The sequence below is a fragment of the Pteropus alecto genome, unplaced genomic scaffold (assembly GCF_000325575.1).
Source record: "Pteropus alecto unplaced genomic scaffold, ASM32557v1 scaffold44, whole genome shotgun sequence".
In the NCBI taxonomy this organism is placed as follows: Eukaryota; Metazoa; Chordata; class Mammalia; order Chiroptera; family Pteropodidae; genus Pteropus; species Pteropus alecto.
In genome coordinates, this window is record NW_006436812.1 from 5,322,440 (window position 1) to 5,339,707 (window position 17,268).

The 17,268-nt window shown below is 51.8% G+C and overlaps 3 protein-coding genes and 1 long non-coding RNA gene across 7 annotated transcripts in view; 3 read left to right on the plus strand and 1 right to left on the minus strand.

Annotated features, from left to right (window-relative positions):
* Window positions 1-1,080, plus strand: part of PGP (phosphoglycolate phosphatase) — a 1,428-nt gene extending 348 nt beyond the window's left edge. Inside the window, exons 2-3 of the mRNA XM_015590942.2 lie at window positions 5-578; window positions 695-1,080. Coding sequence (XP_015446428.1) covers window positions 5-578; window positions 695-1,020 — 900 coding nt within the window. The 3' untranslated portion in view covers window positions 1,021-1,080. The remainder of the gene's footprint in view (window positions 1-4; window positions 579-694) is intronic.
* Window positions 1,081-2,913: 1,833 nt separating this feature from the next.
* Window positions 2,914-5,414, plus strand: BRICD5 (BRICHOS domain containing 5). Of its 2 annotated transcripts, XM_025048366.1 has the most exons (6): window positions 2,914-3,848; window positions 4,025-4,144; window positions 4,352-4,507; window positions 4,585-4,686; window positions 4,940-5,093; window positions 5,194-5,324. In XM_025048366.1, the coding sequence occupies exons 1-6, from the start codon at window positions 3,792-3,794 to the stop codon at window positions 5,286-5,288; spliced, it is 684 nt and encodes a 227-aa protein (XP_024904134.1). In that variant the 5' UTR covers window positions 2,914-3,791; the 3' UTR covers window positions 5,289-5,324. The 2 variants fall into 2 exon arrangements, with proteins under 2 accessions (XP_024904134.1, XP_024904133.1); XM_025048365.1 differs by having other exon boundaries at window positions 2,914-4,144; window positions 4,940-5,414.
* MLST8 (MTOR associated protein, LST8 homolog) lies at window positions 5,253-9,246 on the minus strand. 3 transcript variants are annotated; one of them, XM_025048362.1, is made up of 9 exons: window positions 9,135-9,246; window positions 8,470-8,644; window positions 8,259-8,310; window positions 8,013-8,175; window positions 7,512-7,587; window positions 7,277-7,429; window positions 6,308-6,432; window positions 5,976-6,139; window positions 5,253-5,832 (listed from the first exon to the last, which is right to left on the minus strand). In XM_025048362.1, the coding sequence occupies exons 2-9, from the start codon at window positions 8,596-8,598 to the stop codon at window positions 5,714-5,716; spliced, it is 981 nt and encodes a 326-aa protein (XP_024904130.1). In that variant the 5' UTR covers window positions 8,599-8,644; window positions 9,135-9,246; the 3' UTR covers window positions 5,253-5,713. The 3 variants fall into 3 exon arrangements, with proteins under 3 accessions (XP_024904130.1, XP_006914004.1, XP_006914003.1); XM_006913942.3 differs by having other exon boundaries at window positions 8,259-8,307; window positions 9,006-9,165; XM_006913941.3 differs by having other exon boundaries at window positions 9,006-9,164.
* A 28-nt stretch (window positions 9,247-9,274) lies between these two features.
* LOC112481572 lies at window positions 9,275-14,574 on the plus strand. Its single transcript, XR_003046961.1, has 2 exons — window positions 9,275-9,525; window positions 13,809-14,574. It is a non-coding gene; the product is annotated as an uncharacterized LOC112481572 (long non-coding RNA).
* Window positions 14,575-17,268: the final 2,694 nt, after the last annotated feature.

Below are 17,268 nucleotides of genomic sequence, written 5' to 3' on the forward strand. Positions count from 1 at the left end.
CCAGGCGCTGCTGGCCGACGTGGACACGCTGCTGTTCGACTGCGACGGGGTGCTGTGGCGCGGCGAGACGGCCGTGCCTGGCGCGCCGGAGGCCCTCACGGCGCTGCGGACCCGCGGCAAGCGCCTCGGCTTCATCACCAACAACAGCAGCAAAACCCGCGAGGCCTACGCCGAAAAGCTGCGGCGCCTGGGCTTCGGCGGCCCGGCGGGGCCCAGCGCCGGCCTAGAGGTCTTTGGCACGGCCTACTGCACCGCTCTCTACCTGCGCCAGCGCCTGGCTGGCGCGCCGGCTCCCAAGGCTTACGTGCTGGGCAGCGCGGCCCTGGCCGCGGAGTTGGAGGCCGTGGGTGTCGCCTGTGTAGGCGTGGGGCCCGAGCCCCTGCAGGGCGATGGCCCAGGCGCCTGGCTGGACGCGCCGCTGGAACCCGACGTGCGCGCTGTTGTGGTGGGCTTCGACCCGCACTTTAGCTACATGAAGCTCACCAAGGCTGTGCGCTACCTGCAACAGCCCGGCTGTCTTCTCGTGGGCACCAACATGGACAACCGGCTCCCGCTCGAGAACGGCCGCTTCATTGCGGGTCCGTGCGCCCCGGAGGTGGGAGGCTGGAGGGCAAGCGGCGGGCCCCTCGCCCCTCCGGACCGCTGACCCCGGACGCTCTCCTTCCCTCCCCTCTCCCCTCTTTCCGCCCCACAGGTACGGGTTGTCTGGTCCGAGCTGTGGAAATGGCCGCCCAGCGCCAGGCTGACATCATAGGGAAGCCCAGCCGCTTCATCTTCGACTGCGTATCCCAGGAATATGGCATCAACCCGGAGCGCACCGTCATGGTGGGAGATCGCCTGGACACAGACATCCTCTTGGGTGTCACTTGTGGCCTGAAGACCATCCTGACCCTCACCGGAGTCTCCACTCTAGGGGATGTGAAGAGTAATCAGGAAAGTGACTGCATGTCTAAGAGAAAAATGGTACCTGACTTCTATGTTGACAGCATAGCCGACCTTTTGCCGGCTCTTCAAGGTTAAAGATTTAGCGTCTTTAATCTACAGAATAAAAAAAAATTGAAAACCACTTAACTAAACTAATAGATGGGGCTTAAGCATCTGTTCAGCTAGGTGGCTTCAAAAAGTATACTTGGAGTTAAGCAAAGGCACTAGTTGTTAACCTTGTAAGTAAACGTTTGGGGGTGATTTTGTTACAGACGTTTATATTTCAACATGCACTTTTAAACTTGGAGGACATTGTGGGGGTCCTGGGCCTTGATTGGCAGGCTCCGCATCTGTCCAGGATTCAGATAACCTCAGAATCTGCTGATGAGATTGAGGTAGATCTAAAGGTGTCACATATTTTATTGAAAATTTCATTCAGGGATCTAGCCCCCTTGCAGGACAAAGGGAAGGATTACTTTGACTGTGGTTAAGAAACTTGTACAAACCGACCCTGGGCCCCATCCGTGTGATAATCAGCAGAAGATTTGCTGCTGCATCCCAGCGCCTCACCTGCCGGGTGGGAGTGAAGGAGGGGCCTGCTCCCTGGTGGTGTCTCCCTGTCCTTGGGGTGTGGGGTGCTGCCCTCACTACTACCACTCCACACTTCCTTAAAAACCACTCTGATGTCACAATTGAGTGTCTGTTCCGTTTCAAATGCCCAAGGCTGCTGCTTCTCATATATGGTTGCGCAGTTCTGTAAACTCAGTCCAGCTAAACTATGGCTTTCTCAAATGTGCATTTAAACCCAGGTGACTTGGACTGAGCATGTTTTGTTGGCTGAGTGCCACGGACGGCATGGATGCCTTTGCTGAACTTGGGGCTACTGTGCAGGGAGCTCAGAGTAACATTGGCACCAAAAAAACTTTTTTTTTTTTTGCTTTATGAACAACTTTGTCAAGGGTTGGAATCAAATCTTAAGTGTTTTGATTAATAGCTTTGCTCTGTCTCATAGGTAAAATCCCACTGAAGAAGTTTTTGTGCCCTACAGCCAGCAGCATGGCTAAAGTCATGTGCCAGCCAAGGAATGCCTCTTGCCAGGGTGCTTTCTGGGTAGGGGAAGAATGAGGTGTCCTCAAGAACAGGAAGTCCTTTTACAAAACATCCAGTCTCTTCCTGTCCCCCCATACCCTTGGTTGGGGTAGGGGTTAGATGCCAGTGGTTCACGAGGCCAACTATCTTGGCCCTGGAGTCCCTTATTGGTGTCCAGCTGAAGGACTAGCAGGATCTACCAGCTAGCCAAGTGTTCTTGGCAGGGGGCCCTGGCTTTTTCTGCCTGTTCCCTAAGTTGCTGACCTTCGGGAATAGGCCTGATAAGCAGATTCTTCAGCCACACTACTAGGGTAGAGCCTGGGAAGCTGTTCCTTTGGGCTGACTCCTTCCTGGTGCCTTGCCCTGCACCCAGTGGTGTCTGCCCACAACCTGTGACTTCTCTCTTAGTCCCAGGGTCACAGTGCTCTTTCATTCTCTAAGAGTTCTCAGAGCAATAAAGGATGTCCTGAGCCTTTAGCTCCTCCCAGGCCTGGGGCGTCTGGGGTTCAGACTCTGCCATGGAGCAACAGCAGGGCAGCCAGTGCCTGTGAGGTTGGTGGTGCTGACGTTAGCTCTGCAAGGTCAGCTCAAGGTAGGTCTGGATATTGAGCAGGCCTGTCAGGGTGTTGTCACCCACACCGGGAGCATGCGGCACATGAGGCAGCCAGCGATACCCCCTCTTCTACACTCCATCTCTGCCCCTGTTGCACTGTGTGAACCCAAATGCATATTAAACTCTCAAATCCACACTGACTGGCTTCCTTGCTCTCGCCTTGACAGCTTTCACACAGGCTGCAGCTGTCTAGCCTTAGTGTGGGGGTGGGGTGAGAGGACTCAAAGTCAAAGGTCATTCTGGGATTCCAATTCCAGAGCTAAAACCCAACCCCATCTCAAGCTCATTACAGAGGAGCAGGTTCTGAAAAACCAAGAAAAACGAGGCACAAAGCAAAACCAGAGTAGAGAAGGGCCGTGGGGTGAAGCTGTTAAGGTCAACCATGTTGTGAAAGCTGCCAGTGCCCAGGGAGCCCTGATTGTCGCAATCCACATCAAGTAGCTAGAGATGCAAGCTGGGAGCCAGGATCATAGCATAGTTCAGTTAGAGAAAGCCACGCTGGGCAGGGACTGGGGGACACCAGGCTAACCTAACCATCCCAGGGTATCAGGGAGATTCAAATAGGCTACCTTTACTGCAGCAGAGCCTCCTGGAAGCCATCCTGGTCTCGGGTGAGCTCTGTGGGATGCCAGGAAGCCTGTCATGTGTTGGTGCTGGGAAAGAAGGAGGTGGCGCGGAATCTAATACCAATTTTTCACAAAACAGGCATTTATAGATGGTTTGTTGCGTGCCAGGCACTGTGCCCAGCCCTAGGAGTCTTGCAGTAATCTGAGAGACTAGAAACAGGCCTCTAGGAAAGACTAAATCTGCCACCAAACATATTCTACATAAAAGTTGTCCTGATTGGGCCTGAGCTACTTTCTGTACCCTTCAGTGGGGCTCAATTTCCACGATGAGCGTGCTCTCAACGCCCTTCCAGGCCCATGTGCTCTCCAGTTTGCACAGACCAGGTGTCAGGAGAGTCAGGCACACAAGCACATACCCCCTCCCCCACCAGGTGGAGGGGAGAGGGCTGTCCTGGCTCAGGTAGCTGGGCTGGGGAGGAGGCACTGGGATCAGGAGGGGAGGGGGCCATGATGGTTGGCTCATCAGAGGCTTCCTGAGGTTTCTCTGGCTGACTCCTAGGGGTAGCAGACAATCAGCACATTGTCACCAGGGCTGCAGCATGGAACAGGGGAGCTGCTGTGCAGAGGGCCCTGAGCCTGGGCCTGTTGGGGTGAGTGCCTTCCCACTACCCAGTGCCCTCTCCTGAGACAAAGACCCAGGGCATGCCCTGAGCAAGAGACAGGAAGGCAGTGCCCATCTTCCATACCTCCTCAGCCCCTACCTTCTCTAAGCTGGCCTGCTCGCTGATCTCTGTTCTAGGCTCCACTGACTGAAATGTGCCCCCAAGTGAAGACCAGGCCCTGCCATGGGTGCTGGAAAACCCCTGGCCCGCTGCTGCTGCTGCTGCTAGCACTGGCTGTTGTTGGGGCTGTGGCTGGAGGGCTTCTTGGCCTCGCTCATAGCCCTCCCAAGGTGAGGCCTCATCAAGACCTGGGCAGGGGCATGAACAGTGGGATGGGGGAGGAGAGACCAGCGTATTCAGCCCTCCAGTGGAGCCAGGGCTCGGAGCTGAGCTGATGGCAGGAAGACAGGAGTAGAGGGGTCAGAAGTCTCGCAGCAGGACAGGTAGAGTTGTGGGCTGCCCTGGCCTGCCCAGCTGAGTTCCAGCTCTCCACTCAGCCACTGCTGCAGATGCTCCATCTGACCCTCCCGAGCCCCAGGGTGTACCAGTACAACCAAACTACCCAAGTGGATGCGGCCCGGAATGTGGCAACCATCAGGGTGACCCCGGCTCAGAGCAACCACAGCTGGGCGGTGTTGTTCGACGGGGAGAGCGTGAGTGGGCCAGGGGGTGGGAGGATCACTGCTCAAGGATGTTCAGGTGGACCTGCCTCATCTGCCTGCTTCCCCAGGGATGTGTCTGCTACCGCCCCGCAGAGCACAAGGCCTGCTTCCTCCGCCTAATGGATCCCCAAGATCATGAGACCCTGCAGCTTCTGATGAACACCTCAAGGGTGAGCAGCCCCTGTGCACACACAGCCAGGCTTCCCAGGCCAGGGGCCAGACAAAAGGTCCTGTGTATAGGGGCCTGGGGCAGGCTGGGGCTCTAGTTTCAGTGCAACAGAAGCTCTATCTTCCCTTGGCTAAGGCTGCTGACAAGAGCTGAAGGCAGGGCTGGCACAGTGCTGGCATGTCCAGGGATGCATAAGCCCTGCCCAGCCAATCCACGTGTCCCTGGCCCATAGCCCACCAGAGCCTTCTCTGCAGGCCCAAGGGTCTCACAGCCCCAGCCAGGACACCCACTATACCCAGGAGCTGCTGGAAGTTCTCGGGAGACATGAGGTGGACCCTGCTCAGGTGGGGGCTTCAGTGCGGCACCTTTGTGAAAAGACCCCCATTTACTGGGCCCGTCGCGCAGAGGGTGAGTCAGGGCTGGCTGTGGGGAGAGGCCTGGGCTCCTGCAGGACAGTCTGGGAGAGGGGGAGGCGCCCTTTGGGGTTTACAGAGGACCCTACCCCCAGGGCCACGGAGGCAGCGGCTGATCTACCTGTGCATCGACATCTGCTTCCCAAGCAACGTCTGCGTGTCAGTTTGCTTTTATTACCTCCCAGACTGAACCCCCAGCACTCCCAGCCCCACAGGCCAGCCAGCCAGCCAGCCCCATCACCGGTACCATGGAGGGCAGCTGCCGGCAGGGGCTAATAAACCCCTCCACTTGGCTGTGATGGTGTTCTCTGTGGCCTCGGGACACAACACAGTGGTGGGGAGCAGGGGAAGCACTGGCTTTGGGTGGGCACTAGCCAGGTTGGCTCAGGCTGGTCTCCTGAGCCCTGTCACATTCAGATAAGCAACTAGGGGCTAAAAGAGCTCCCAGGCAGACCAGCTTAGCCAATCTAAGCTGGCCAAGGGGGCCAGGGTAGGTCAGCCAGGTCCAGGCTGGTAGAAGCTAGCCCACAGGAGTTCACTCTGACCTGGGTAGCTGAATAGTCACATCCGGCTGGTGCTGCTTGACAGCTGCCTGCAATCCCAAGGGGGTGCAGGCTAGCCCAGCACACTGTCATTGAAGGCCAAGCACACCACAGCTTTTTGGTGGCCACCGTACTCTCTCTTGATCTCTCCTGTCTCCACACACCAGAGCCGGGCCAGGTTGTCAGAAGAAGCTGCAGGGAGGAAAGGCATGGGCAGCAGCTCAGGACACAGCCCCAGGCCGGGCCACACTGGAGGCCAGCTCCCAGGCAGCAGTGGAGCGGCAGCAGCTGCCATTGGACTAGTGAGGCAGGGAGGCAGGGTCGGTGGGACTCACCAGTGACAATGTACTGGGAGTCCCCTGAGAATGCGCAGCCCCACATCCAGCCTCGGGATGACTCTCCTGGGTTGCTGCTCTTGATGCTCAGCTCTGTCATCAGGGAGAAGTTGGATGTTCTCCAAATCTTGCATGTCTGGTCGGCTGAGCAGGTGGCGAGGAGGCTAGGGATAGGTGTGAGGGTGGCGGGGGTGTCATCATAGCCACTCCAACCCTGCAACCCCTTGCCATCTACCAGGCAGGCCCAGAACCATTAAGCCCCCAGCCCTAGGCAGGTCCCATCCCCCCAGAAGCCATCTGAGGGCCCCTGGTCCCCCAGACTCTGCACACACGTGGAGTCTGGGCTGAAGCGGCACTGCAGAGCATAGCGGGTGTGTGCTGGGATCTTGGTCTTGGGGATGAGCTGTGTCACCTCATCACCAATGCCCCCCGTCAGATTCCAGACATAGCAGTTCCCCTGTGGAATATGAAGAAAATCATGGGAGCCTCCAGTCTGACACATAGGGAAGGATGCACTAGTAGCGAGACCCAGATCAAGGGGCCACCATCCTACACTGTGGCTGTGCACAGGGATCTAGTGGCCAGGGACATGTGGCAGGCCCATCTGGTCCTGGTCCAAACCAAGGGCCATACCTGGTGGGCCGAGAGCAGGAAGCTATTCCTAGCCTACCTGGAGGATGCTGCTGGCCAACTGGAATGTAGAGAATGAGATGGGAGGAAGGCACCCCAGAAAGAGAGAATAGCAATGCAAAGCCTCAGAGGAGAGCAATCTGGGGATGTCATGGGACAAGTGATTTAATGGATGTTAAAGGGAGAAAATAAGGCTGGAGAGGAGATCAGGGGCCAAACCACAGCATCTCAAGGCCATGGGACCCAGGGGAACGATGCGATCAAGCTGGTATTGCTGAAAGATGCTCTGGCGGCAGGAGAATGGATGGAGGAGGTAGGGGATCAAAAAGGAGAGAAGGAGACTAGAGAGAGAAGGAGACAAGGGAAACTTGGATCAGGAGGTGAGGGGGATGGGAGACTTGAGAAATTCAGAAGCTGGAATCTGCTGATGGGCTGCAGCAGGTAGTGAGAGATGGCATCTGACTTTGGTGGACAGGTTAGAGCTGGAGCCCAGGAGGAGGCAGCAGGAGATGTCCCCCAGGCCCCCAGATGTCCCCCAGGCCCTTCCCCCTACCCTACAGGGGGAAGGGCCTGGGGGACATCTGGGGAATAAGCCAACCTACCAGGAATAAAAGAGACAAGAGACTGAGTGCTGAGCTGACCTCCCCCACTGCCCCCACCCCAGGACTCACAGTGCTATTAACTGCTGCCATGTAGCTGGCATCCGGGTCTATGTGGGCAGATGTGATGGAGACCTCAGGCTCAGGGATTAGTTGCTCATTGTGGTCAGTTTTCAAGTCCCAGATGTGGATGGCGCCGCTCTGGTCACCCACAATGAGCTCCGCCTGGGGAGTAGGGGTGGTGAGGCGGGGTAGTATCCCTGTCCTCCAAAGCCCCAGAGTGCCCAGCCCTGTGCATACTCCTCACCTGGTTGGGGTGCAGGCACACACAGTTAATGGGGGCATTCACCTGGAAGATCCGCTGACACTGCAGGTTCCGGGACCTTCAGGGTAGGTGACATACACCGCCTGTAGTGGATGCTGTTGGTGCCCCACCCAGATGCCCTTTCCCTGATCATTTATCCTTGTCCCTCTGCTGATAGGCGCTGCCCCACAGGAAATACCTGGGAGTCTCGGCCCTCCCCAGGGGAGCCACCTGAACCCAATGCTAACTCAGAAAGGACATAAAGGCAGGACTTGCTCTTTGATGCAATTTACTTTCCAGATCTCTTATGGAATCAGGCTGAGGCTGGACTCATCTTTGTGTGGCTTCATCCCTGCCCTGAGCTCAATGCCCTCAATAGATCACCTCCACAGCAAACCATGTCTCAGCCTCTGCTTGGAAGGGACCCAACCCTAAGTCAGTCTCCAGCCTGGCTCTCACTCTCACACATCCAGGCAGCAGGCCCCTCCTACCTGGCAACCTCACCTGAGATCCCATATCCGGGCAGTGCAGTCCTCTCCACCCGTGTACATCCAGCGGCCATCCTCATGGAAGCCCACAGACGCGATGTTCTTATTGACCCCGTCATAGCTGATGATGGGGTTGGGGTTATTAGAGTTGAGATCATACATGCGGATGTGCTGGTAACCTGTGAGCACAGGTCAAACTGAGGTTTGGCTGTGCCTTGAGCAAACTGCCAGAAATTAGGGGCTGGATTGAGGGTACAGGTACCTGCAGCAGCAATCATGCTGCGGTCAGGTGTGATCTCAAGTGCATTCACCTGCTAGATCTGTTAAGGAGGATGATGAGCAGACCCCTGGGGCCAGGGGACCTCAAGGCCTCCACCGCTTGGCTCAGGCGGCATTGAGGCCTCTGCCCAGGCTGTTATCCCCACCAGGTGTCCTGCCCAGCCCCACTCCTCCTGACCTCCAGTCAAGGATACAGAGTCTTGGTGTTGCACTGTACGGGTGCAGATCCCACTGTGGGCCTGCCAGAACCGCACTGTGTGATCATAACCCGCAGTGGCCAAGATGACGGGGTCACTGCCCACCGTGCCTGGGGACGTGTTCATGTTGTGGCTCCCTGGAAGACTCAGCAGGGGTCAAAGGTCAGAGCATCTGGAAAAGAAAAAGGCTAGTAGTAGTTGCGGTATACCTTCTCTTTCCTAAGCAGATTATAGGTACAGTAGGTGCTGATAGGTATTATCATTCCCATTTTAGAGATGGGAAACAGGTTCCGAGAGGTTCAGGGACATGCATGACAACCGGCCAGGAGCAGCTCCCCGTTCCAAGGTGTGTGCTCGATTCTCCGCCCCACCTGTCACCGGCAGAGGGCAGTCACGTCCGGGGCGCCGCTCTGCCGCTGGGGAGGGCCGCGCGTGCGCAAGGCGACGAACGGGCCGAGAGGAAAGCCGAGCGCTGCGTCGGCGCATGCGTAGCAGGCCGGCAGCTAGACCTGATGTGAGGGGGCGCTCTGTACCTGGACCTTCGCACTTTTCAGTGCTCTGTCGACCGCTCTGGCTCCGTCTCGCTGAGCCGGCTTTCCCCGAGCGCGCCTTCCCGACCACCTGGCAGCCGCTTTCCAGCCCTTGTCCCACGGCCTCCGTACCTTACACGCGGCTCTGCGCTCTGCCGTAGTCCAGGACGGTGAGCGGAGTCGGAGTGAATCGCTAGAGGCTGAGGCCGAGCGTAGAGTTATCGATGGGCGGGCGACACCACGGCTGTAGGGGGGTGGGTGGGACGAGACCAAAGTTCTGGTGCTGGGGACCCCTCCCACCTGGGAGGAACCAGACGAGTCCTCAATGCCGCCTGCTGGCGCGGAATGAATGAACAAAGAGGCCCCAGCCTTCTCCCCCCACTCGGGCACCCCACCTTGTGGAACGGCTACTGGGTCCCGGGTCGGGGTCCTGCCATCCCCTCCTTCCCTGGATCCCCTACTCCCCATGCCGGGTAGAATTTCCAGGTAAATTACAGAATGCCAAGTTACATTTGAATTTCAGGTAAGCAACAACAATTTTTTTCAGCGTAAGTATGTCCCAAATATTGCGTGACATATACCAAAAAGTTATTAGTTGCCTGTGTGAAATTCGCATGTAACTGGAAGTACTGTAGTTTTATTTACTGGATCTGGCAACGGCCTATCTAACCCTGTCCTAACCCTCAGGTCTCCCAACTCAGGCCAGTGACTCCGTCCAACACTGGGGTCTCTCCTATCTCATTTTCCATTCCAGCCCTCCCACACTGCACACTTGTGGCCTCCTTCTCACAGAAAAATAGAATCCTTGCTACAGATTCCCACAGTTTATTCCCACCACGTTTAAACACAGCTGCACCACCTCCACCCTTCCTTCCTCTGGCCCCCTGACATCTCCCCATCCATCCACCTAAGCCCTGGGTCCCTGGAACCTTCCTTCCTGTGCCTTCTCCACCTCCCCTTCTTCTTTGCTGTCGGCCTTTAAACACCATAAAACAAACCAAAATTCTTACAGCCAGCACTCTCTCTCCTTCAAAGAGCTATCTTCACTGCCTCACGGCCCCACACCCCTGCCTTGCCACTCATTCCTTGACCTGCTGCTGTCTTGTCTTTTACCCTCAGCTCTCAGTGAAAATGTCACAAGGTCACATTGCCAAACCCAGTTGATACTTTTCCTTCTGCATCTTGACACATCTGCACAGTGGTTGACAGCATCGCTCTTGAAAAGCTCCTGTCACCTAGTGTCTTACCCAGGCACTCAGTCTTTCTCTGCCTTCTCCTAAAGGCTGGTACCCTCCAGAGTTCCTCTCTCTGCACGCCCTTGTCACTGGGACCTCTAGTCCATTCTCCAGGACTTCCAATACCTTCCCTGCTCCTGGGCCTTTCTACCCCCTCTCCAGCTCAGATCTGGCCCCCTGTGAGACATTATTATTCCTTGAAGGCCCAGAGACACCTCTACTTTCCATAGCCAAGACAGTTCACCATGGACCTACCCCTTCTGTGTGCTAGTGGCCACCCAGTGTTACAGTTAGGTGTAATCTGGATGCATCCACCATCCCCTCTTCCATAACAGCCTCTTGACCTGTCTTCTCACATCACTCTGGCCTCCTTCCAGGCTATCCTTAACATTGCAAAGTGAACTTTTAAAAACCTAAGTCTGACCCCCTCTGAAGCCTTCAGGGGTCCCCTGTCACCATCCAAACTCCTGGGCCTGGCCCCTGTGGACCCTGCAGACTTCTTCCTCTTTCCACTCCATAAACCACGTGCTCCTGGGCAGAGTAGATGACAGTCTTGAATTTGCCACTACACACTCCCCTCTGAACCCTTATTCACAGCTAGGATGCTTTCCCCTCCACCTCTTTACTGGCTAAACTCCTGTTTTTCAGCACCTTTCATAACATTTTGAGGGCACATTCTGTGTGGGGTATGCTGGTGTTTTGTTTTAATTTGTTTTAATCAAATTCACAGTATGAATTTAACAATTCTCACAACTCAGTAGTACATTCACAAGGTTATGCAACCACTACCTCTGTCTAGTTCCAGAACATTTTCATCACCTCAAAGAAAACCTGATTATGGAGTCACTCCTCATTTCCCCTGCCCTCTCAATCCCTCAGCCCCCCAGTCTACTTTCTGTCTCTATGGATTTGCCTGTTCTGGATATATATATTTTTTAATTTTAATTTTTTAAAATTCTCATCTCCCTACCTTCTTCTCTTTGGCATCAGCTTGTTCTCTATTTGTTTTGTTTATTCATTTGTTTTTGTTTTGTTTTGTTTTGTTTTTTTAGATTCCACATAAAAAGTGAAATCATATGGTGTTTGTCTTTCTGTCTGACTTATTTCACTTAGCATGATACCCTCTAGATCCATTCATGTTGTTGCAAATGGCAAGATTTAATTCTTTTTATGGCTGAATAATATTCCATTGTGTGTGTCTGTGTGTGCATGTGCATGTATATGTATGTGTACACATACACATCATGTCTTCTTTATCCATTCATCTATTGGTAGACATCTAGGTTGCTCTCATATCATGGCTATTGTAAATAATGATGCAGTGAACATAGGGGTGCATATATCTTTTCAAATATGTATTTTTGATCTCTTCAGATACACACCCAAAAGTGGAATTGCTGGGTCATATGGCAGCTCTATTTTAAATTTTTTGAGGAGTCTCCATACTGTTTTCTATAATGGCCGCACTAGTTTATAGGTCCACCAACAGTATATGAGGGTTCCCTTTTCTCCACCCTCACCAGCACTTGTTATTTGTTCATTTATTGACGATAGCCACTTTAACGGGTGTGAGGTGATATCTCATGGTGATTTTAATTTGCATTTCCTTGATGATTAGTAATGTTGAGCATCTTTTCATGCCTGTTGGCCATCTCTATGCCCTCTTTGGAGAAATGTCTGTTCAGGTCCTCTGCCCATTTTTTAATTGGATTTTTTTTGGTATTAAATTGTATGAGTTCTTTATATATTTTGGATATTAACCTTTTATTAACCTTTTATTTGCCAACATCTTCTCCCATTTAGTAGGGTGTCTTTTCATTTTGTTGATGATTTCCTTTGCTATGTAAAAACTTTTTAGTTTCATGTAGTCTTGTTTATGTTTTAATTTTTTTCCTCTTGTTCGAGGAGACATATCCAAAAAGATATTTACTAAAAGTGATGTCGAAGAGTTTACTGCCTACATTTTCTTCTAGGAGTTTTATGGTTTCAGGTCTTACATTTAAGTCTTTAATCCATTTTGAGTTTATTTTGTAATTGGTGTGATAAAGTGATCTAGTTTCATTTGTTTGCACATATCAGTCCAGTTTTCTCAGCACTACTTGTTAAGGAGACTGTTCTTACTCCACTGTATATCTTTGCCTTCTTCGTCGTAGATTAATTGACCATATAAGTGAGGATTTATTCTGGGCTCTCTGTTCTATTTCATTGATCTATATATCTGTTTTTATGCCTGTATCACTCTGTTAGATTATTGTAATATAGTTTGATATTAGGGAGCATGACACCTCCCACTTTGTTCTTTCTCAAGATTTCTCTGGCTATTCTGCTTTTTTTTGTGGTTCCATATAAATTTTAGAATTAGTTTTTCTAACTCTGAGAATGCCATTGGTAGTTTAATAGGGATTGCATTGAATCTGTATATTGCTTTAAGACATTTTAACAATATTAATCATTCCAATTCATGAGCTAGGTATATCCTTCCATTTATTTGTATCTTCTTCAATTTCTTTCTTCAATGTCATAGTTTTCAGAGTGGAAGTGTTTCACTTCTTTGGTTAAATTTATTCTTAGATATTTTATGCGTTTCGAGGCAGTTGTAAATGGGATTGTTTTCTTAATTTCTTTTTCTGATCATTTACTATTGGTTATAGAAATGCAACAGATTTCTACATACCGATTCTATAACCTTCAACTTTACTGAATTCATTTATTAGTTCTAATAGTTTTTTGGTGGAGTCTTTAAGAGTTTTCTATATATAGTATCGTGTCATTTGCAAATAATGAAAGTTTTACTTCTTCTTTTCCATTTTGGATGACTTTATTTCTTTTTCTTGTCTAATTGCTGTGGCCAGGACTGCCAATACTATGTTGAATAGAAGTAGCGATCGTGAGCATCCTTGCCTAGTTCCTGATCTTACAAGAAAAGCTTTCAGCTTTTCGCCACTGAATATGATATTAGCTGTGGGTTTATCATATATAGCCTTTATTATATTGAGATATATTTCTTACATACATACTTTATTGAGAGTTTTTATCATAAAGGGATGTTGAATTTTGTCAAATGCTTTTTCGGCATCAATTGAGATGATTATATCATTTTATCTTTTTTTTTTTAATGTAATGTATCACACTGATTGATTTATAGATGTTGAAGCATCTTCAATCCCTGGGATGAATCCCAGTTGATCATGGTGTATAATCCTTCTAAAGTATTGTTGAGCCTGGTTTGTTAATATTTTGTTGAGAATTGTTGCATCCATGTTCATCAAGGATACTGGGCTGTATGAATATTTCATTTAAATAGAATTAAACACTATATAGCCTTTTACGTCTGGCTTCTTTCAAGTTCTCACGGTTTGTCTTGGTAATAGCAAGTATCAGTACTTCATTCTTTTTTATGGCCAAATAATTTTCCATTATATGGATAGACCACATTTTGTTTATCTATTCATTAGTTGATGGACACTGAGTAGTTTCCACTTTTTGGCTATTATGAATGATACTGCTATGAAAATTTTTGTACAAGTATCTTTTTGAGTAAATGTTTTCATTTTTCTATACATATACCTAGGAGTGAAATTGCTGGTTCACATGAGAACTCTATATTTAACTTTTTGAGGACCTGTCACGGATTATGAGGAGTGTTTTACCTACGTTATACATCAGATCTTCACAATGAATCTGCCAAGGAGAAACCAACCCCTTTTTGGAGATGAGAAAACTGAGGCTCAAAGATGTAGAGATATGCGTCCAGGCGTATGGCTGGCACATGACAGAACCTATCCTGCTGGGCTCAGCTCTCCCCCAGTCTCATCCCTTCTGGCTGGGGTGACTATTCTCCAGGAAGCTCCTGCATCTCATATTCCCTATTCCTCTGAGGCAGCTCCACCAGGCTCAGAGGCAGCTCTGGAAGTGGCAGATGAATACATGGGCTCAGAAGGCTGGAAGAGGAAGAGCCCTGTGAACCCCATCACCTGAAGGATGTCCAGAGCAAACTGGCAAAGGAAGCTGAGAGCAAGAGAGAGGGGTGGAGCTGTGGGAAGTTTGGAAGACTTGGCCAGGTGTCTCTGGGGTTTCCACTTTGGGTCCAGGGACAGGTCCTAAGCTGTTTGCCTTTCCTGTGGGGGTTATGAGTAGAGCCTGGGGCCTGCACATGTCCCATACCTAGGGGTAAATGACAGACTGGGCCAGGCTCCTCACCCAGCCTGTGCAATTCCAACATCTCTGCTGAGCAGGAACGGGGGGACGGGATGCATAGATGTGCATTCCCTCTTATGTATCAAACATCAGCTGAGCACTTTACAGATGTGGCATAAATGAGAATGATAGAAACCATAGCAGCTAACATATGCTGCATGCTCCCAGCAGCCCATGGGGAGGGTACATTCGTCATCCCCATTTTATACATAAAGAGGTGGGCACCAGGGCTCTGGGAGGGTGGGAAGAGTACCAGGAAGCACCTGAAGAGGAGCACAGCTGGTGGACAGGGGCAGGGGCTGGCCTGCTACTGGAGGCATCCAGTGCAGCTGGGAAGGGGGCCAGCCCAGGCTGCAGTGAAGTGGCTGCCAGCTCTACTCCAAGCTGAGCCTTAGCAATTCTGCTGGCTCAGCGGCCCCTCCTTTCAGAGATTGTGCTCATCCTCAGAGGCCTGACTTCCTGGAGGGAAGTCCCACACCTCTGTTTCCTCATCCCCTAGCTCGATCAGCTTGCTTGCCATGCTGCCCCCATCCCCAGGCTGGGGTGACCCCAGGCAGATGCACATCTCTATTTTCATGTGGACCCTCCCATCAGCCCTGGGCTGCAGGCAGAACTGCTGGCCCATTTTACAGATGAGGCAGCTTGTCCAAGGTCACTGGGCTGGCCAGTAGCAGATCTAGGACTTCTTGACTCCTCCTAGGGTGTTTAGCCTCACCAAGCAGGGCGAATCTAGGAGAATCTGTACAGCTTTCTTCCCAAGTCTGTCCTCCTGAAAGTGGACCACACAGCAAGATGCCCATCCCTAGGGGACAAGAGTGACTAAAGGGTGCCTGTTTGTGGGGTACAGGTAAAGTTGGAGCTGGGCAGAAAACAGCTGTAGGCAAGGGCCAGGTCATTACCCACAGGAATTCAAGAATTCTAAATTGGAATTTGACCTTTCAGGTCATGATGAAGGTATATTTGTCAAGGTAGGAGGGTAGAACATATTTTAACAGGTTAATAGCATGATTTATAATGCTTAAATATTTAGCCATTCAATGTGTGGGCCCTGCAATATGTTAGGCTCGGGCCAGAGTAGTTTACCTTAACCAGCCAAAACACAGAAATAATGGTAAGGATGATAGCTATCTTTATATTTTTATTTTTTTGTAGTGTTTTCTGTGTGCTAGGCACACTGCTAGGCTCTGCAGATACAAAGATGAATAAAATACAGCTGTTTCTCAGACAACCCAGGTAGGGAGACCCAAGAATATCACAGTATCCAAGGCAGCCATTTGTTGAGCACTTACTAAGTTCTATTGCAAAGTGCTTCATTGATAGCATCACAACGAATCCTTAAATAACCTAAGGGGAGTATCAGTCTTACCATATTTTACAGAGGAAAAACAGACTCAGAAAGATAACATGATAGAAAAACAAACCAGTAAGAGGCAGAATTGGGACAAGTGCAGAGGCCAATGTGGGTTCAAAGCTCAGACTCATGATCTTGAGACTCTGGGAACTCAGGAAAGTCACTTGGCTTCTCTCAGCCTCAGTTTCTTCATCCGTAAAATGGGCTCATCTATGAAGTCACTAGCATTGCTCCTGATCCAGCAGATGCCCAGGAATTAGTCACCATAAAGGATGGGGAAAGGGCCCTTGCGTTTAGGGATCCCTCTGACAGCCCAGATCTAGGCTTGCTCCCTAAACTTCATAGGAGATCCCATGGGGAGAGAAATGGTCAGCTGCCCAGATCAGGGAATCCCAATGCCTTACCTCCCCCAATCTTTGGTCACCTTCCTTCTGGAGGTGCTTGATGTCTTGGGCTTTAAGAAGAGGGTCATCAGGCCATCATGTGGGGAAGCTCACCAGATGCTTCTAACAGCCTTGCCCAATTGGGGTGATGCTCTTACCCTTCCTGCAAATGAGGAAACAACCTGAGCCAGGACACAGACCCCAAGCCAGATGTCTCTGGAATGCTACAGCCATGACAAGGTGAGGGCCTGAGGCCCAGGAGATCAGAAAGGTCAGACCTCTGTGTGTGGGAGTGGGAGTGGTGGTGGGGGGGGAATGTCAGTGTCTGTCAAGCAGGACTGTCCTGTCAGGGGCTGCCAGAGTCTAGCTGGAGGCTGGAGTGTAAGCAGGCTTGGGTGGGGACTCAGTTTGGTGCTGGACAAGACTGATCTGTGCTGGAGATGGGGGGATTGAGGCCCCCTTGGTGGTAGGTGTGGGGGGTGCTGCACCTCAGTTGAGGGAACTGCAGTGGGCTTGGGGTTCAGCTTGAAGCTGGTGTGGAGCTGTTGCTCTGTGTTATTTGTGGAGAGAGCCAGAGGCTGCAGGGGAAGAAGGTGCAGTTGGTGAGGGGGGTGCGGGTTCCCTGACACCGAATTCATTATTGGGAGATTCCTCTTCACAATTCCTCGACACCTCCCACGGGAACCACGGGCCAGAAATGTCTCAGTCTCTGGCAGGCCGGCTCCCGTGCCGCCGCTGGTGCCCGGGTCTCCCAGTGCCTGGGTCCCCGCCCGCCCATTGCTGTCGAGTCCCTCCCCGCTTGGGTCCCGCAGCCTCAGGAAGCCTCTTAGGCTCAGCCTCGCGCCGCCGCTGCCGTGTTGGGGCTCAGGGTCCAACCCCCCGGCGGCTGATGTCCCCAGGCCCCGGAGCTCGCTCAGAATCGCCGGGTGTCCGCAGAGTCCCAGCCTGACCCCCACGGCCTGCACGTGGGGAGGGGGCGTCTCAGGAGGATGAGGCCTGATGTAGGGGCGGAGCCAAGTAGCTAGGCGCGCAGCCCGCGCGGGCAGACGGAGGTCAACAGCTGCAGGAGGGGGACCCAGGCGTCCGGGAGACGGTGCCAG

Excerpts from the sequence above, each read along its gene's own strand:
- BRICD5 (XM_025048365.1), top strand. The coding sequence starts at position 4,007 with ATGTGCCCCCAAGTGAAGACCAGGCCCTGCCATGGGTGCTGGAAAACC. Across the intron at positions 4,508-4,584 it reads TGTTGTTCGACGGGGAGAGC|GGATGTGTCTGCTACCGCCC; the intron begins GTGAGTGGGCCA and ends CTGCTTCCCCAG. Across the intron at positions 4,687-4,939 it reads TTCTGATGAACACCTCAAGG|GCCCAAGGGTCTCACAGCCC; the intron begins GTGAGCAGCCCC and ends CCTTCTCTGCAG.
- MLST8 (XM_025048362.1), bottom strand. The coding sequence starts at position 8,598 with ATGAACACGTCCCCAGGCACGGTGGGCAGTGACCCCGTCATCTTGGCC. Across the intron at positions 7,588-8,012 it reads GCCCGGATATGGGATCTCAG|GTCCCGGAACCTGCAGTGTC; the intron begins GTGAGGTTGCCA and ends CCTACCCTGAAG. Across the intron at positions 6,433-7,276 it reads TGGCAGCAGTTAATAGCACT|GGGAACTGCTATGTCTGGAA; the intron begins GTGAGTCCTGGG and ends CATATTCCACAG.